Source organism: Zea mays, chromosome 6 (genome assembly GCF_902167145.1).
Source record: "Zea mays cultivar B73 chromosome 6, Zm-B73-REFERENCE-NAM-5.0, whole genome shotgun sequence".
Classification (NCBI taxonomy): Eukaryota; Viridiplantae; Streptophyta; class Magnoliopsida; order Poales; family Poaceae; genus Zea; species Zea mays.
In genome coordinates, this window is record NC_050101.1 from 46,813,371 (window position 1) to 46,830,929 (window position 17,559).

Below are 17,559 nucleotides of genomic sequence, written 5' to 3' on the forward strand. Positions count from 1 at the left end.
TCACCCTTGCTTTCACAAAACACCAGGTTGCCTTTGGTGCAATCTATGCTCAGGAAAGAAGAAGAAGAAGGTGTCAAGGCCGATCTCCAGGAGTTCTAGGACTTCGATGAGTTCAAGGATTAGGCTAGCGACCTCCCCTAGTCAGTTGCATGTGGTGGGTTTATTTACGTTGGCTACGTTTCTATTTTGTGCACTTTGATTTATATTATGTAAATGACTCTAGTCTATAGTATTATTACTTACTCTTTATTGTTATTCAAAGCATTGTGCTATGGTGAGTCATTTATGTAATCGTTGTGTACGTGAATTTCTGATCCTGGCAAGTACATGGTTCGCATTCGGTTTACCTTCCAAAACCGGGTGTGACATAAGTGGTATCAAAGCCTTGTTAACTGTAGGACCGCTATCCTAGAGTAGCATTGGCCGTTTGCAGGACTTATTGACTATTACTTCACCTCATCCTTGATGTTGCTTCAAAATATTAGGCATGTCGGCCAATTCTATGTTATGCTTCTATATATCACCTTGCTAAATGTATTTTATTCTAGTATTGTCTATGCTTTACCTATTCATTCTATTAGATCTGATCTCACTCTTGTGCTTGTGACATCTTTGTAGATGACCCCTGACCATAACCTTCTTGTCTTTTGGGATTCTTTCCTCTTCCATCATTGAATTGCAACCATTTGACCATCTCTATTTTCTTGGTATTGACATGCTCGTATCCCTGGAATCTCCAATACCCTTGTCCCTTAATTCAAATACTTACCTCTGAAAACTTTGTTGCCTACATAAACATTTTAGTTTATATGTCCATGACCTTCCTGTCTTTTGAGACCCTTTCCTATTTTGTTGTTAAGTCGCTATCTTTCGGCAAATTTTTATTCCCTTGGTCCTAGTATGCTCGTATGCTCGGAGTCTTGCATACTCTTATATTTTTACTAGGTGTATGCCCGTGCGTTGCTACGGAGTTAACATATAATGATAAGATATATTGAGATGTATAGAAACATTAATTATCGTTATACCTTCTTGTTAGCATCTTTTAGAGGTTAAAAAGATTTACATAAATTAAAGGATATATATATATATATGTATGTGTCCCTGCTTTGCCATACAAATTTAAAAACTATCAAAAAGTATTTATACAAAATTGTAATAGATATAGATACGTACATAGTATCTTTAAGCAGTGTACATGTGTAGATACTATCATGAATTCAAATCCATCCTATGGCCCCTACCCCACCACATCCCCAGGAAGATAAACTGCATGATAAAAAGCAAGGGGCACATGTTTAAGTTTTGAGAGCAGAGATCGATTTGGATCGGGTTAGAAATAGAGGATCAAATCGATCTCAGGCCAGGTGTTTAATACTTGGAGGGTCTCCACGTTCTTGGCCCTTTTCTTGGGCCACTGGGGTAGCTTGGTGCCCTTCATCGCAAGGAAATTGTCGTCCTTCTCCTTCCGCGACAGCGAGATGTAGATCAGCGGCAACTCGAACCGCTCCACGCCCAGCTTCTTACCGGCGCTGGCGGTGGCGGCGACGTTGCCCGTCAACAGCGACTCTTGGTGGTGGTGGTGGTGGTAGACGACGTCCATGGTGGACCTGTGCATCTTGTCCGGTGACGACCGCTTCTGCCCGACGGCGCCGCCGCCCGATCGATCCTCGATGGCCCTGAAAAGAACGAAGAAGAAATGTTAATGATGACGCGATTGCGGTGGTAGAGTGAGTAGTCGGGGCGACAATTTACAAGTTGAGGAAAAAGGGTGGGGGTCGGGTAGTGTGGTGGATCGCCTACCAGAGAGCCTTGGGGCTTCACTCCTACACTCTCAGCCCAGCTTCAACAAAGGTGGACTGAGCAAAGCACTGCTCCTGCTGCTGTATACTATGTGGTGTCTACAACTCTAGATAGAAAGAATGGATAGGAAGCTGAGATTTGTATATTTATAACCCATCTACTCTATAGTGTAGCAAAGACCCTAAAATATGCAATTCATTCATCCCATTGACAGCATCCCAAGAGAATATTGTGGTTGGTGCAGAAGAAAGTGTGCATAGCAACACTAATGAAGTTGCATTACACAGAAGAAAGTGTGCATAGCGACCCTAAAATGGGCTATCAGATTCACGGATGTCGGAACGGCCGGTGGCAGAACAAAGTCAGAGACAGGGTACTCTTGCGTCCTTAATAAGTAGTAGAGGTATCAAAGCAGACTAATTTGCCTCAATTACAAACAAGTGAAGCGCCCCGTGTTGAACTCCTTGAAGCAGAAAAATTTTAGAAGCAATAAGTGCAATGACAAGAGAACCAGGTAGAGATTATTAAATGTGGAAACTAAGTGGATTAAAACTGGAGTCATTAGTAGTCCTGGTCAACATGATGTACCGAAATTCAGCATAAAAGCAACTTCTGGTGGCAGACTGGATCAAAGGCTGCTCCACTTTTATTGACTTGGTTTGTAGTGAATTTCTGGACTGCAGTGAGAAATAACACTGAGCTGAGAATATGATAGTTTTATTTTAAATTTAATATACAAAAACTAAAGTGAAAACGAAAAGAAAATACTATTAAGAACAAACCTAGGTCATCGATAGTGAAGAACTCATTTTCAGTACCATCACCCAGCCCAGTAGTGCTAAATAATTCACCATTGCGTGAGGCTGATAGCCCATTTCTTTATATTGTGCAGGAAAAAATACATCATGGTTCATTCTTATGCCTTGAATAAAACAAGATATGTTGGTAGAGTTTTAAGATAGGAAACAATCGATAAGTAACGTGCCCCATAGAAGTAGCTCCATGTCGTTTAGAGAGTTTACTTCTATCAGGAGCTAGAATAAGTGAAACATGAGCAAAAAAACACATTGCAAATCCAGGTGTAGAAGTACATAACATTACAACAAGAATATTTATGAAGTGTCAGGGATATGGATTATAAAAAACAAGATAAAAGAAGGTAGAGAGTATTACTTTGCAAATTAGAGCTTGTCGCAATGTGTTTGGTAAATGCTCTTCGGCTCTGTAACAAAATAGGTAATCACTTATTAAAAGCAAGGCATTCTGAAGATTATGCTCTAGGTTTTGACTCATAATTTTCAATGACCCTGAAAAGTTTATCTTTCGTAAAGAAATTGTTTTACTACTTTATATTTCCTTGTTGCTCCAAATCAGACAATAGCACCTCCATTGTGCCGGGAGAATCCTACAGCTCCAGCAAACCATGAGTCGCAAGGAAGGGATGTCACTATCATCTAATCTGCCATGCCCATGATAACAAATCAATAAGTCACATGTTTGCAACTGCACACAGAGTAATAATAGCCCATCCTATGTAAAAATAACAAGTAGATGTGAGATGGTCAGATGGACATCCATTACTACTCACTTTTAGTATGTATATATGTTAACATTGACATACCTGATGCATTTCTCAAGTGTTTTGTGTTCCTAAAACCAATGGTTACAGCTAAGCACAGTATCATCATAATCCAATTGATCTCAGGGATGTATATTTGCCCGTGTACTTTGGCAGATCTATGGATTATCTTTACCCGAGGAAAGGAGCCCAGAGAAGCGCACTGCTTGATCATTGAGAATGTACCAGTGATGACGGCTTGGATTCCCACAACTGTTGCAAGAATAGCAATTGCCATAATGGGCCACCTAATTTTCTCCGAAATGGTGCATTGTAAGCATTAAGAATCAGCACTGATTCTGATATCGCGCTATGGTTCGCATCTCTGATGATAAGAACTGACGAGAATAACTTGCCTGGCACAGACACATAGAATCTGATCCTGTAGTCACTTTCCATGATATGATGCTTACACAGATAAGCAGCTTGTCCCATGTATGCAAGGATCAATGCTCAATACACCATGCATGTAAAAGCAATCTGCCCAAGATTTTTTTTATCAGAGAATAATTCACCATATACTGCTTCTAGGATGAAACACATAGAAAAGTTAGTTTACAGCAAACATTCTTCACCTGTATTGACAACTGGTTGAAATGCCCCAGATCAGCAAACATTGCTTCAGAACCTGAAAGAGTGAAAGGGTCACCATGTAGTAAGAGACACTCCAAAGATCAAGACAAAAGGTTCAGAAATGGTTTGCAGGCAAACCAGTATGATACAAGCAATAGGAAGTTCCACATCTGCAGATTCACATTAGCAGAACTTGATACAGTTAGAAGGGACTTGGAATAAAACAGCACATTATTGGCACAAAAGGGAATCAGAATAAAGTAAAGTCATAATTAGCTTGACAAAGCAGAAATTATTATTTGAAAAGTCAATAATAGGGTCCTTTGCTTCACAATTTGACCTTGGCAAATGTGAACTTCTATCAGCATAAGTGGCCCTTTTTTCACAAGTCCCTGAATTTTACTAAGTGGTACCATCTTTCTGCCATCCCACTTTTTTATACTAACACGACATCAATTTGGGTAGCATATCTTACATGAACTGTTATCCTTCCTCTATGACGAGCAGTTCAGTTTAAGACCTCTACCTATATCCCTAAAAAATGAGTAGTTCCATGTATTGTAGCATGGGTTGACCAATAGTTAGATTTTGCTACACATGAAAATTGTCAGTATACATGACTACTAAAGAGATCTGTCTTCTTTGATGATCTCTTCCTGTTTCCCAGTCAAAGAATCAAAGACCCTCCAAGATGAACTGTATCTCCACCACAACTTCAGATTAAACAGAGAGATAACTCGAGGCGATTGTGTTCGACAGTTCACACCATGGGAATAAAACTTCCAGTAACCAAATTCTTCAGTTACAAGGCATCTGATTTGACCACCTTTTCCTATGAGAAACTCCAAATACAACAAATCCAGTCTTGCACACTTGTCACAGATAAGAAGCAGTCGCTGAAACAAGACGGAGACATAACACATCTCACAAATTGTATGATTGTACCAGGAAACTTTGAGATGGACCCTGATTCATTTGACTAACAACTTCAATCGACGATCAGAACAACGCTACCTATAAAGCTACAAAGACAAATCTAGACAACAAATACAAAATCAATAGAAGGGCGATGATTGGATCCTTACATTTATTATGTTCCTTCACCATCATAGGTCAGCTCTTTGCTCTTTTGATTGATAGGCAAGATGGTCAGCAACAGTAAACAGCATAGGAGTATAGTTGGTAGATGGTCTCGCTACAGTAGACAGGAAAGGCACCATGCCTGGCAGGTCTGCAGCAAACACTGTTCATAGATAAGGAAAGCAAAATATTAACCAACAGTCTGGACTCTGCTCCATCGGTTCTCATCGTTGTCGATCCGGTGAATATAGCTGTAACGGTTTTTTCTGCTGTATGTCACCTCAGACCATATACCACGAACAAGAAGGATGCTTGCAAACACCATGCTTCCAAATGTGCAGACCACCTGCGCACACGAAATATGAGCCTGCTTTACTTACATTAAACCATTTTGGACACTAATCAATAGCTAGCTACAAAAAAGAGCCATATTGTTTGTTGTTTTAAGCAATGGATACAGCTTCAAATGACATGGTTGCTGTGTGATACAATGTGCAGTAAAGAAGAGCCATACTGACCATGTATAGCCCAGAGAAAGAAATCAACTGATAAATAGATAAACGAACAAAAGCTTAACAGGTCAATAAGTACATTCAGATGATAAATAGACTGCCAAATAGATAGATCTATTCATAGACGAAATTACCGAACAATTAAATAGTCGTACGTAAGTAGTGACTTACTGATATGCAAGTACGACCTTAGAGATGCCACATTACCACCTGTCTATAAATGAAAGATCTTTACACATTATTGAAAAGTTAGATGTGAAAAAAATCTCATGGTAAGTTAAGAATCGCTAGTCATACAAAACACAAGCTCAAATAAGCATGTCAGCAACCAATAAAACATGACAAACTCAATGAAGCCAATGTTAGCAGCGTAGTTTTTTTACAGTATTAGCAGCATAGTTTCTATTCTTAGAAGAAAAAAAGTAGAAGTGTCAACTCCACCAAGAAACTCCTGCAACTTATGAGGATGGTATTCCAAAGTCATACCACCATTTGTCATAACATCATACATGTTCAATACTAATGTCATGTGAGTGCAGACAGAATACCCAGTAAATTTGGGATCGAAGGGTAATAACCACATCAGATGTTGTGAATGTACTCAGATTTCTAATATTTAGGATTGCAAATACCTTTTGCTCCAGCTTTCCTACAAGCATCGATGCGTCCGCGTAAGCCTCTTCCTCCTACAATTGGTGATGGTGGTCGTACCACGGAAGTCGCAGCTGGTTGAGGCGGGTAGTTGTTGAAGGCGTAGGACGCGTGGTCGTGGACGGTGTCGGGGTTGAAGCACCTCCCTCCCTGCTGAATCGTCAATGGAAAACCAGGTTTCCCGAAGATCACAAACAGAGATTAAGATCACAAACACAGATCAGAGACGTGGTCGATAGATATACATATTTCCTCAAATCACATCATAGGTCTTCTAACTTCCATTGATGAATCGAGCACGAATATTAAAAACACGCCTACTTCGCATCCAAAATAGGGAGCACACCTATGAATCAAGACTCGAGCTCACCAAGTCGAGCCTGATATTGGTCATTCTTGTACTCCGACGAGAGCTCGTAGCACTCCTGCACCTGCGCACGCAAATAGATGCCATCTGATTAGTAGGAACACACGGCTTAATAACCAACAATTTGTTTCAGCTTATTAAAAACATAGACAACTGCATTTTCTAGTTTTCTTATTTTGAAATGCATTTTAATTTTATTTCCCCTATTTTTGTTTCTAATCATGGATGCTACCTGCTGCTCCAACCAATACAATGTTCTCAAGCTGAAAAGGAGTTTAGGTGTTCTGAAGATGCAGCAGCTACCAGACTTCACTGCAGAAGGGCTTCACTTGTCTGAGATTTCTACATAGTGTCGAGTTTGTGCCTAGATGATGTTTTAATTTCATTAGCAATACACCATATTATGTGTGACATTTCACAGCATACCATTCTAAATATATAAGCTCGGTACAGGCAGAAAAAATTTTAGTACACCTAGTTGCCTCAGAATTTTGAAGTGTGAATGAACCGCGACCATGAAATGTAGCGCTTAGTAACTTATAGAGTCATAATATAGCAGTATATATTAGAGGTAATAGTTGCACATCCAATAAACCCAAATAACTCAATAACAATAAGTATGTCACATAATTTTCTACATGAAGAATGAAGCATTAACACTTTTGTCCCTATATCTTATCTTCTGGTTGTTGTCAAACTAAACTTCAATAAAGCAGTTCATCAGCATCCAAATTCTAGGTTGAAGAAATGACGTAAAGTTGTAAACAAGTCAAAAAAGATCAAATCCAACTTTGGAGAAAGAAAGCAAAAGAACTTGCATATAGACAGGGAAGTTAATATTGAAACAAATAGGTGCTGATCTATGTGAGTTACTTCACTGCATATCAACAAGATAACTCATGGATACAAAACTGAATGTCGCTTCCTGTTTCTAAGTCGCAGAAGGTTAAATCAGCGTAAAGACAAGAGCAGTACCAGCATATTCTTTTGCAGCTTCTCCTGATAGCACCACTAAAAGCTTGCATGGCTCCTTTATATCCTCTGCTTGCATAGCTCCTGATAGCACCAACTGAATGCCCTGCTTGTGTTTGCAACAATGGCAGGAGGTTAGAGGCTATTTGGACTGTTTCGGCAGTAATGTATAAAGATAAAAATCTTGTATAAGTATTAGAAGCCGGTATACCAAAAACAATGGTCGGCTTCTGGCTGAGCTGCTTGCTTTTGATCCAGACCTAGCAGGAGTATATGTAGAGAACAGCAACAAACAAACAGAAATAGTGGTTGCAGAGTAATTATGGTACTTTCAATTGAAGTCACAGGCCTCACATGACCTGATGAACACGATACAGTACTCAACCGCTTTTATAGATCATAGCAGTAGTGATGATTCACAGTTTCTCTCCCTCCCTCCCAAGAACAGAGGACAGGGAACCCAAATCTGCCCAGATTCCTCCCGTTCCCCCGGCCGCGGACAACTGAAAATTTTGTTCTTTCGCAGGAACAAAACAAAGGAAAAAAATTCGACGGAAAAAGGGAGGCGTTTCTCTCTCTCTCTTTTTTCACTCTCTGCTCCGAGGCGCCGGAAAACCGCTAAAACACCTGGAGCCGGCCCTCGGACGGATCGACGAACGCGGGGGAAATAGAAATCTTCTGGAGGGGAAAAGGGAAAACTTTTTGGAGCCGGACGGAGAGAGTCCCTCCTCTTGGTTCGATGTTGATCAGCTTGCGAGCGGCAGCAGGGACGCCAGCCTGGTCACCACCTTCCGCTTGGCCTGCGGGCTCAGCTTGCTAGCCGCCCCGAGCTCTTCCGCCCGCCACGACGACGGCGTCGGCGACACCACGACCGTGACCTTCTTGTCAATCAATCGAATCACACAACTGGCCAACTGAGCATGGAAGATGCGATCTGGAGGAGAAGGAAGACGTACGTGGGGAGGGAGCACTCGTTGGGCTGCCATCTCCAGTACTGCCGCATGTCGTCGGGGCGGCCGTTGGGGAGGCAGGAGACCTGCTTGGTGAGGAAGGTGCAGTCTTTCTCCCGGTACGCCGGAACGGAGACGTTGTCGAAGACCCATTTGCTGCGAGAGAGGTCGCAGGTGAGCGGGGGCAGCGCGAGGGGCGGCAGGCCGGAGACGTTGTAGAGGTCGGCGTCCGGGTAGAGGTAGTCGTCGATGGAGAGCTCGACGATGGTGCGGGCGTCCTCACCGTACATGACGAGCGCGAGGAGGAAGAAGGCGGCGGCTAGCGTGGTGACCGGGGAGCGACGCGCCGAGGCGAGGAGGGAGCGCGCGGAGGCTGCGAGCGCATCGAGGAGGCCCCGGGGGCGGGGCCTAGGGCGAGACGACGACTTGGGGGCCGACGAGGTGGTTGTAGCAGTGGTGGGGAGCGCGGGGTCGGAGGTGGAGGTGGGCGGCGGTGGCTTGGCCATGGCTGCGGCTGGAGACTGCTGCTGGGGAAGGGGCTGGCTGGGTGCGGGAGGCTGTTGCGGGTGCGGGCAGGGAGCGAGGGTTTCGCGGCGTCCGCTGCGCGCGGGCGTGTAGAGGACGGCTGGTCGTGCGGTGCGGGAGACAGTTGTGCGTGGGGTAGAGAGCGGGGGCAGTCTACACTGCCCCCTTAATAGTTAGTACAGATGTATGCTTATCTTCATATCCCAATGTCTGTTTAAAACATTTCAGTTTACATGCCCTTGACCACCCTTGTTTCTCGACGATCCATGAGCAACCATTTTATTTCGCACATCCTTGGTGATCTCGTCGTTCCCTTATAACATCCCTTGGTAATAATTTTTTTTACTTCAACCATCCTGTTGGAACCATACCTATCTTACCCTTGATTGTTTTCTCCACTTTGACACTCTGCGAGTCTTGCCTTAACTTTATCCTTTGTTATGATTTTCATTATTATCATCTTTACTTTGACACCTCTATATCTTACATTGATGTTTATCTTATACCTACCCCTTAAAGTCTCCTCTATTCCATCACAATCTGAGAGCTGTATTTTTTTTACCTATTTTTCCCTTGGATGTGTCATCTTCTTTATCGCTTGCGAGTTTTTAACTCCATCCTTTGTTGTGCTTTGTTTGTTATTGCCTTTACCTTTCTCATCTCTCGATCCTACCTTGGTGATTACATTATGTCTGTTATCTAAAATCTCCAATCTCCTATCCCAATTTGAGAGTGGTGTTTTACTTATCTCAACCTTGGCAATATCCTGTTCTTTATCGCGTGTAAGCCTTGACGTAACTCCATTCTTTGTTGTACTTACACCACTGGCTCTTCTATGCCTTCATCTTTTCTCTTATACCCTTGTCTATAATCGCCTTTGACCCTTGCGATATTTATGTCTTCTACATAAATGCTTACCTTGAACGTATCCTTTAAAAGCCTTCCCTTTCTTTCGACCTAGATTGAGAGCTGTGAGTTACCTATCTCTCCCTTGATTTCTTTTCCCTTTTGTCACCTTACAGGTTTTGTCCTAATTCCATCCTTTGATGTGTTTTTATTTGCTATCACCATTCCCTTGTCATCTATCGATCTTACCTTGATATTTATCTTTATTCCTGCTCTTTAAAAACCTCCTCTCTTCCACCTCAATTTGAGAGTGGCAGTTTACCTATCTGGCCCATGGATGTACCCTCTTCTCTTCCACTTGTAGGTCATGTCTGAACTCCATCCTTTGCGGTACTCATATCCTTGATTCTTATGCCCATTTACCTCCTCTCCTACATCCTTGTCCGTTATCACCTTTAAACCCTTGTAATATCTATACCCTTACCTTCACGCTTACTTTGAACCTACCCTTTAAAGCCTCCTCTTTTCCATCCCTATTCGAGGATAATGCCTCACCTACTTCCTCATTGACGGCTCCTCCTTCTTTGACACCATGCAAGTTTTGTCTAAAATACATCCGATGTTGTGTGTTTGTCTGTTATCACCTTAACCCTTGTCACCCCTCGATATTTACCTTGATGCTTTTCACGTACCTGCATTTTAAAGCCTCCTCTCCCGTCTTAGTTGAAGTGTGTTGTATTACCCATCCCACTCTTGGTCGTTTCCTTTTCCTCTGTCGCATTGCAAGTCTTAGCTTTTGTTTGATATCACCCTTATATTCGTAATCACTAGATCTTGCCTTGATGCTTATCTCAGGTCTACTTTTTGGAATCTCCCCTTTTCTATCCCAACTCGAGAGTAGTGTTCTGCCCATTATGCCCTTGGTCGTATCCTTATCATGTTCGCTTACAATGTTGCTTTAACTCCATCCTTTGTGGTGCTCTTGCCCCTATCCTGCACGTATTGTTATTCTCCTCCTCCTTCGATAACCTTAGAGAGTAGTTCTTCCCTTTTCAAGAAAGACCACCATTTAATTAAAAGGAATGTATATCAACGAGATGTTTGTTGTTGTGTGCTCATGATGTTTGTCATTGTGTTATGGCTGATTTGCTTCTTTGAAATGAGTGTTGATGTGTTGTGGCCCTTGGTCCGCAATGACATCAGTTTACTAGCTGAGTGCCATAGAGTTAGGTAGTAGGGTGCTCTCCCTTTTCTCTCTTTAATCCATCTATGCTTACCTTTTCTATCTATACCCTTTCCTCTTGCACCTGTCCGGTTGGCAACCTCCAACCTCTCTTAATCAGTCAGGATCAGAGTTGGCAACATCTTCATCAAGTGCATATCAATGCTCCTGTTAAGGGGGTTGGCCGCTAACCCCAATGAAGACAACGCGACCAACATCAACCAACAAGATCAGATAGGCGCAACGAAAGCGTGTGTGGGTCCTAACCTACAAGTCCGAGAGATCCTCAAGAATTGCTTCATTGGGTCATGAACATCTGAAGGTCAAAGCAACCGGTCCACAAGTTAAGCTTGCAGACTAAAAGTCAACTCAAGAAAGTCGTGAACCACCAATGAATCAGCCTTGTTTTTCTTGCTAGCTTATTCTTGAATCTCGAGGGTGAGATTCTGTTAAGGGGGTTAGATTTGTAACACCCTGAATCTGGGGGTATAAATTTTCATTTTTAATATCCGCCAAATTCAGGTGTTACCCTCTCATTTCCTTGCTTTCCTTCTATTTTCATAAAAATGGAGAGTTATTTTTTATATTATATATATGTGTAAACCTAGTGGAATGAGCCCTAGGGGTCCTTTGTTGTTGCATTCATGCCGATGCATGGTGTTTCTAAGTGCAAAACGTGTGTGTAACATGTATATATATCTTATAAAAGCTCTCGGTAATTTTTTATATTTTTTGGAATTTTTTTCTATTTTTCGAAAACCAAAATATATTTATTTGAGGAACTTAAAATGTTTTTAGAAAATCTAAATATGCTTTTTCAGTTCACTAGGTGCCAATACATTTCTAAGAATTTTTCTGAAATTTTTTGAAAGTATCTACAATATTTTGAGCACAAAATATGAATTTATAGGCTTTTCTAAATTTAATAAATAGTACAATCCGAATTTGACCTGAATTTTCTTCTCATTCGAACCCCAGCTATATATATATATATATATATATATATATATATATATATATATATATATATATATATATGAATGGCTTCTCCTCGCTGAGCATGTTCCGAATCACAAAACGGTTTTCCCAGATTCATTCCCCATCTCCCAGAATTGCTCGTCGAAGTTCGGAGCGATTCTAACTCCAGCGAGCAATTACTTCCAATCCGTGCATCGTCGGCGGAATCCAAGGGTACCACTGCGTTCGTCTCGTTGAGGGCTTCGTCTTGGTGCATTTGGTTCGTCGATTGGACCTCCGAATCTCTGTGAATCGGTGAGTTTGTGCTCGGTTCCGGCGAGGTCGTCTTCCCCGATGAGCCCTACACCATTGTTGCACCTAGGGTTACGTAGTTTCTCCTTTTTCCCGTCTATGCAGGGGGCCCTCTCCCTTCCCTCGCCTCCCCAGTGGTGGCGCCCCCTCCCCTTTATCCCCCCCCCCCCCCCGTGCAGCCCCTCCCCGCGGCAGTGGTGGCCGACCGGCCAACCAGCTCGGCTCGGTCGCGCCCCATGCGTGCGCCCCCCCCCACCCCCCCCGCTCGCGGCCCCGCGGTGCCGCCCGGCCCGGTCTCCTCCTCCCCCTGCGCGCGCAGCCCCCTCCCCTTTCCCCCTCTCTCTTTCATGGATGAGAGGAAGAAGATAACGACTTTGCAAAACTGCCCATGACTAAATTTAAAAATGTTCGCAGGAATTTAGTTCAATTTAAAATCGTGATAACTTGTGCGTTTTAAATCCGATTCAATTCGTTCAAGTTGTGTTAGATTCATATTAAAATTGTATACATGTTAGAAGTATTTCTCTTTGTTGTTGCACATTTTACTTAATTTATTTAAATGTTTGTTTGACCGATGGTCACTAGGACAACATTTCAAATTAAATCTAATTTAGGAGTTTGATTTGCGCATTTATAATTAGACACCAACATGGTTAGCCTTAACTAAAATATTATTTATTAATAATTTTTTAGTCTAAACATGCTATCTATTTATTAGTTTTCGCGTGTCGTATCGGCTCGCGCGCCGTACGCTTGTTGTGCTCGTACTGCGCGTGTGCTGCCGTGTTGTTTCACACGTTACGTATTTCGTCTCGCTTAGAGTCGCTAATGTTATTTAAGTTATTTATTTAACTAAGAGTTATTAGAGTAGTCAGCTAATTTAAACTAGGCGATAGCTCTATTTACATTTGATAAATATCGAATAATGCGAGTATGTCGAATTAAATATTCTAATTAATACTTGCTTAGTGTAAACGCGATAACTTCTCAACCGTATCTCTGACTATCACGTTTCTTTTCCTCGCGTGGCCATAGTAACGAGCTATATTTCGTATTACATGTTCTTATAATGTTTTATTTTGTATGGTGTAATGTTCTTATGCATATATGTGTTTGTTTGCTTGTGCATGTTCGTGTTCGCTGCATGTCGCGAATAGAATGTGATTCGTTCCCGAACTTCTGTGAATCGACGATCAACCTTTGGTGAACAAGAAATCAAGCTATTCGAGTTCTACAAGGTGGAAGACCCTGAGCATTTGTTTGGTGAAGACAAATGTCCTCTAACCTACTTATGTCCTATTCACATGATAATTCATTTCCCTGCATTACATAATTAAAACCTAAAGATTGACTAGCTTTCTATTTACCTTGTCCTTGATTACCTTTTCGGGTTATTATGGTTAGCCTTATGCTAGTGCTCTACTTTAATTAATGAACATGATGAGATACCATTATGATACGATGTTTTTATTCTGAAAATGTTGATGGACTTGTGACAAAAGGGGGCTCGGGTTGTTTTCGAGTACCTCTCCGTAAGGACCTGTTCGTTGAGAGACCACCCTGAAAAATAGTGCAACCATGAGGGTGGTACGGGACGCCCTTGGCCAAGTAATTGGGGAACTCTTGTGTTGGGTGCTGGTTTTGGTCAATGGGGACGGAGGCATCTGTTATGGCTCCTATATTCTCGCTCAGGAATCTAGGTACGGGCGTCGTCCCACGGGTTTTTCTTGAGGGTGGAGGGTATAGGTTTGGGTATGCCAGATGGTCTCTATGCAGTGGTCATTTCCAACATCCGCATAGTGACGACCCTAGAGAAAAGCCACGTAGTGATACCCTATCAGACCACCTAAGAAGTGATCAATGGGGAGTAGCGCTCCTCGGGCAGAAAGGGAATCACGACTCATGGGTAAAGTGTGCAACCTCTGCAGAGTGTAATGAAACTAATATATCAGCCGTGCTCACGGTTAAGAGCGGCCTTGGGATCCTCTTTGATTAGAGATACAGATGGTTCGAGATGCTATGGTTCTATTTATGTATTTAGTTACAGATGATGATGATGGTTCCATTTATAAAGTTTCTATCTATGGATTTTGGTATTTCCTCTATGAGGAGGTACTCTTTGGGATAACCACTTGGGATATATGATAAAACTTGGCTTCTACTAATAATAAATATCTGATAAACTAATCGTTGTGTACGTGAATTTCTGATCCTGGTACGTACATGGTTCACGTTCGGTTTACCTTCCAAAACCGGTTGTGACAGGTTCCACCGACGGCAACACACGTCAAACGTGCAACACGAGTAGATCCAGAGTTATAGAAGATGCAAAGATCTAGAGCGAAGAACAACATCCAAAAACAGAATCAAAAGCCCCCAAACTTACACGTATAGATGGCTAGATGGGCACGGGCACAGCACGACACGTCATTGCACGACGGTGGAGGACTGGATCTGTCGAGGCGACGTAGGACAGAGCTAGAGGGCCTTACAGCAAAGACGAAGAGAAGGCAGCGGAGGGGGACAAGCCGAGGAGGCGAGGAGAGCAGGTGGCAACGCAAATCCAGTCCACCGATGACTAGATCTAGGAGGCGAGTAGGTGTAGCTGAGGATAGGACGAGGCGGTGACACAAATCTAGTCCATCAGTGATTGGATCTCGAAGGCGAGGAGGCGACCGAGGCGTCGTAGATCCAGTCCACTAGCGACTTGATCTCAGAGGCGTTGCCAACGAGGTGTGAGCAAGGGCGAGAAGCCGAGGCGAGGTCGACAAGACAGAGGCATCGGGCGAGAGGTTGGGGGCTAGGACGTTGGGCTCGAGGGGGGCGTGGCCGCGTGGACAGGGTATATGAAACCCTAGCAACCCTCGCGTGCTAGGCCGGTCTGACACGCCATGCCCAGGTGACGGCCCAAACATGGCCCGCCTATCGTGCCGAGCTAGCCCGAGCCCGATTAGCTAACAGGTCGTGCGAGCCCACGGCCCTATGCAGCGTTGTGGTGGGGCCGGCCATCTATATCAATGTCTCGTCTCCCTTGCAAAGTCTGCAATTCACAGCTGCAAATCCAGCTCGCAGACAAGCAGTCGGAAGGAGACGTTAAACTTCACTGAAAGACGGCAGGTAAATTCCATGGGGATGCCACTTTCTGACTTTATGTGCTCTGCTGCTTCATTGCCAAGCCAGGACAGACAACGGCCGGGACAGTGATGCTGCTGCCCTGCCAAGCAAGCAGCCAGCACAAGTATCCTGCTGCAACATAGGAAAGGATAGGACTAGCATGGATACATACAGCTACAGAAGAAGCAAAAAAAAAAAAAAAAAACAATCCCCCACCTACAATGAAAACCCTTTTATGGTCTCCTTGCAATCGACCTGTTCTACAAATCCTCCAATTCCTCCTTCGCCTTCCCCTTCCCCTTCCTCTTTTTCTTCTAAGTAGCAGGCAGGAGTAGGAGCAGCAGTATGGTAAACACAATACAAGACGAATGAATTATGAAACAAAAGCAACAAGATTCGCTTCTTGCAGCGTGCTGTACTAGAGACAGGGAGGCAGGCAGCAGGAGTTGGTTCGTCCGTCAACTCTGCACCGTGGCGTCGGCATGCCCGTCCTCGAGCCTCCAGCTGGTGCTCCGGCTCCTGGAGCCATGGCTGAACGCGTCGTTGTTGAGCTCAGGCACGGCGTGGGAGCGCGAGGAGGACGAGGCGTGGCCGCGCCCGAAGCAGGCGAAGACGTTGCGGAGGAAGCGGCGGACGGTGCCCCTGTTCGTGGACGCGGCCTGCCTGGACCCCCACGAGACCCGCCTGGGCGCGCGGCCGCTGTTGAACCCGGCGCCGTCCATCTCCGTGTACACGACGGGGAGCTCCCGCTCCTCGGGCGTCCGCCCGCCGGCGAATCTACCGACCGCGAACCCACCGCCGGGGAGCCTCCAGATGGTGAGCCCGACCGTGGCCTCCTCCTCCTGCTCAAGGGGGATGGCGTCGGTGGGCATCTGGTGGCGGCAGACGGGGCAGGAGTTGCGGAGCGCGAGCCATGGGAGGATGCAGTCGGCGTGGTAGATGTGGGCGCAGGGCATTTCCCTGGCCTCGGCGCCCAGGTGGAAGGCCTCCTTGCAGACGGCGCAGTGCGCGTCGGCGGCGGCGACGGAGACAACGGGCATGGCCTGGACGGCGGCCTTGGACGCCGGCGGCGGGGCGTCGCGGGCGCCGGCCGCCAGCCCGCCGGCGGCCTCGATCTGCGCCAGCTGGTCCAGCAGGCGCTGGAAGCCCGAGCCCATGAGGAAGTCGGACATGGTCTCCGGGAGCGGGCGGAGGCCCGACCCCGCGCCGTCGTCGTACAGGAGCTCGAAGCTGGCGGCGGCGGGCGGGGAGCGACGGAGCACGATGACGGGGTTGAAGGGCGAGGCCGCGCGGGAGTCGGCGGCGTGGTGCGCGCGGGGGCGGCGGAGGTAGGCCGGTCGTGGCGGCGGCGCGCTCATCTCCTCGAGGAAGCCGCCGCCGCAGGAGGGGCAGGCGGGGGAGGAGAGCGGGGAGGCGGCGCGCACGAAGCGGTCGCACTGGTAGCACCAGTAGGAGGAGGAGGCCGTTGGAAGGCGTGTGGGGGAAGGGGAGGAAGGCATCGCCATCGGAAGGCGGGCTCAGATCTGGGATACTTTCAGCTCCAGGCGGCGGCGGCGGAGGCGGAGGAAGGGTTGGTGGTGGGAGGCGAGACGAAGGGGCCTTGTATTCTCCTCCCCGCCCGCTCTGATTGATTGCTCGGTGTCGGTGGTGGTGGTGGTGTTGTGGAGGAAAGCAGATGTTTTTAACCGGCGGACCGGGCCAAAGGAAGAAAAAAAAAAGGCAAGGCGATGGTAGTTGAGACGAGAAGGCGCCGCGTTGACAGGACGAGACGAGCTTCCTTCCTTGTCCTTCCCTGGAAAAGGCAGGCACACACAACAACACAACACACGCTGGTGTCATGTCACCGTGTGCCTGAGCTGCTTTGACCCTCCGCCCCACGGTCCTCTTCCTTTCCCCTCCGTCCGTTCAACGCGTCGAACTACACTGCTCTGCAATCCGTTCTATATATACTAGCACTGTACTCGCCGATCAGGAGTACTTCAAGGAAACAAACAAACATGTATTTTTTCCAATCTCGTAATTAATGGCTGCACGGAACACGCACATCTGCTACGTAC

At 45.3% G+C, this 17,559-nt stretch overlaps 3 protein-coding genes across 3 annotated transcripts; all 3 read right to left on the reverse strand.

The window, feature by feature from the left end:
• Window positions 1-1,127: 1,127 nt before the first annotated feature.
• On the reverse strand, window positions 1,128-2,304 carry LOC100279032 (uncharacterized). Its single transcript, NM_001152097.2, has 2 exons — window positions 1,804-2,304; window positions 1,128-1,679 (listed from the first exon to the last, which is right to left on the reverse strand). Exon 2 carries the CDS (start codon window positions 1,616-1,618, stop codon window positions 1,334-1,336), a length of 285 nt encoding a protein of 94 aa, NP_001145569.1. The 5' UTR covers window positions 1,619-1,679; window positions 1,804-2,304; the 3' UTR covers window positions 1,128-1,333.
• Window positions 2,305-7,820: 5,516 nt separating this feature from the next.
• Window positions 7,821-9,059, reverse strand: LOC103629256 (protein trichome birefringence-like 33). The gene has a single exon (XM_020539919.2). It carries the CDS (start codon window positions 9,030-9,032, stop codon window positions 8,475-8,477), a length of 558 nt encoding a protein of 185 aa, XP_020395508.1. The 5' UTR covers window positions 9,033-9,059; the 3' UTR covers window positions 7,821-8,474.
• A 6,633-nt stretch (window positions 9,060-15,692) lies between these two features.
• LOC107546767 (Putative RING zinc finger domain superfamily protein) lies at window positions 15,693-17,140 on the reverse strand. Its single transcript, NM_001322846.1, has one exon. The coding sequence runs from the start codon at window positions 17,005-17,007 to the stop codon at window positions 15,961-15,963; it is 1,047 nt and encodes a 348-aa protein (NP_001309775.1). The 5' UTR covers window positions 17,008-17,140; the 3' UTR covers window positions 15,693-15,960.
• Window positions 17,141-17,559: the final 419 nt, after the last annotated feature.

What these genes read in the sequence shown, in the direction of transcription:
- LOC107546767 (NM_001322846.1), bottom strand. Translation starts at nt 17,007, where the DNA reads ATGGCGATGCCTTCCTCCCCTTCCCCCACACGCCTTCCAACGGCCTCC.
- LOC103629256 (XM_020539919.2), bottom strand. Translation starts at nt 9,032, where the DNA reads ATGGCCAAGCCACCGCCGCCCACCTCCACCTCCGACCCCGCGCTCCCC.
- LOC100279032 (NM_001152097.2), bottom strand. Translation starts at nt 1,618, where the DNA reads ATGCACAGGTCCACCATGGACGTCGTCTACCACCACCACCACCACCAA.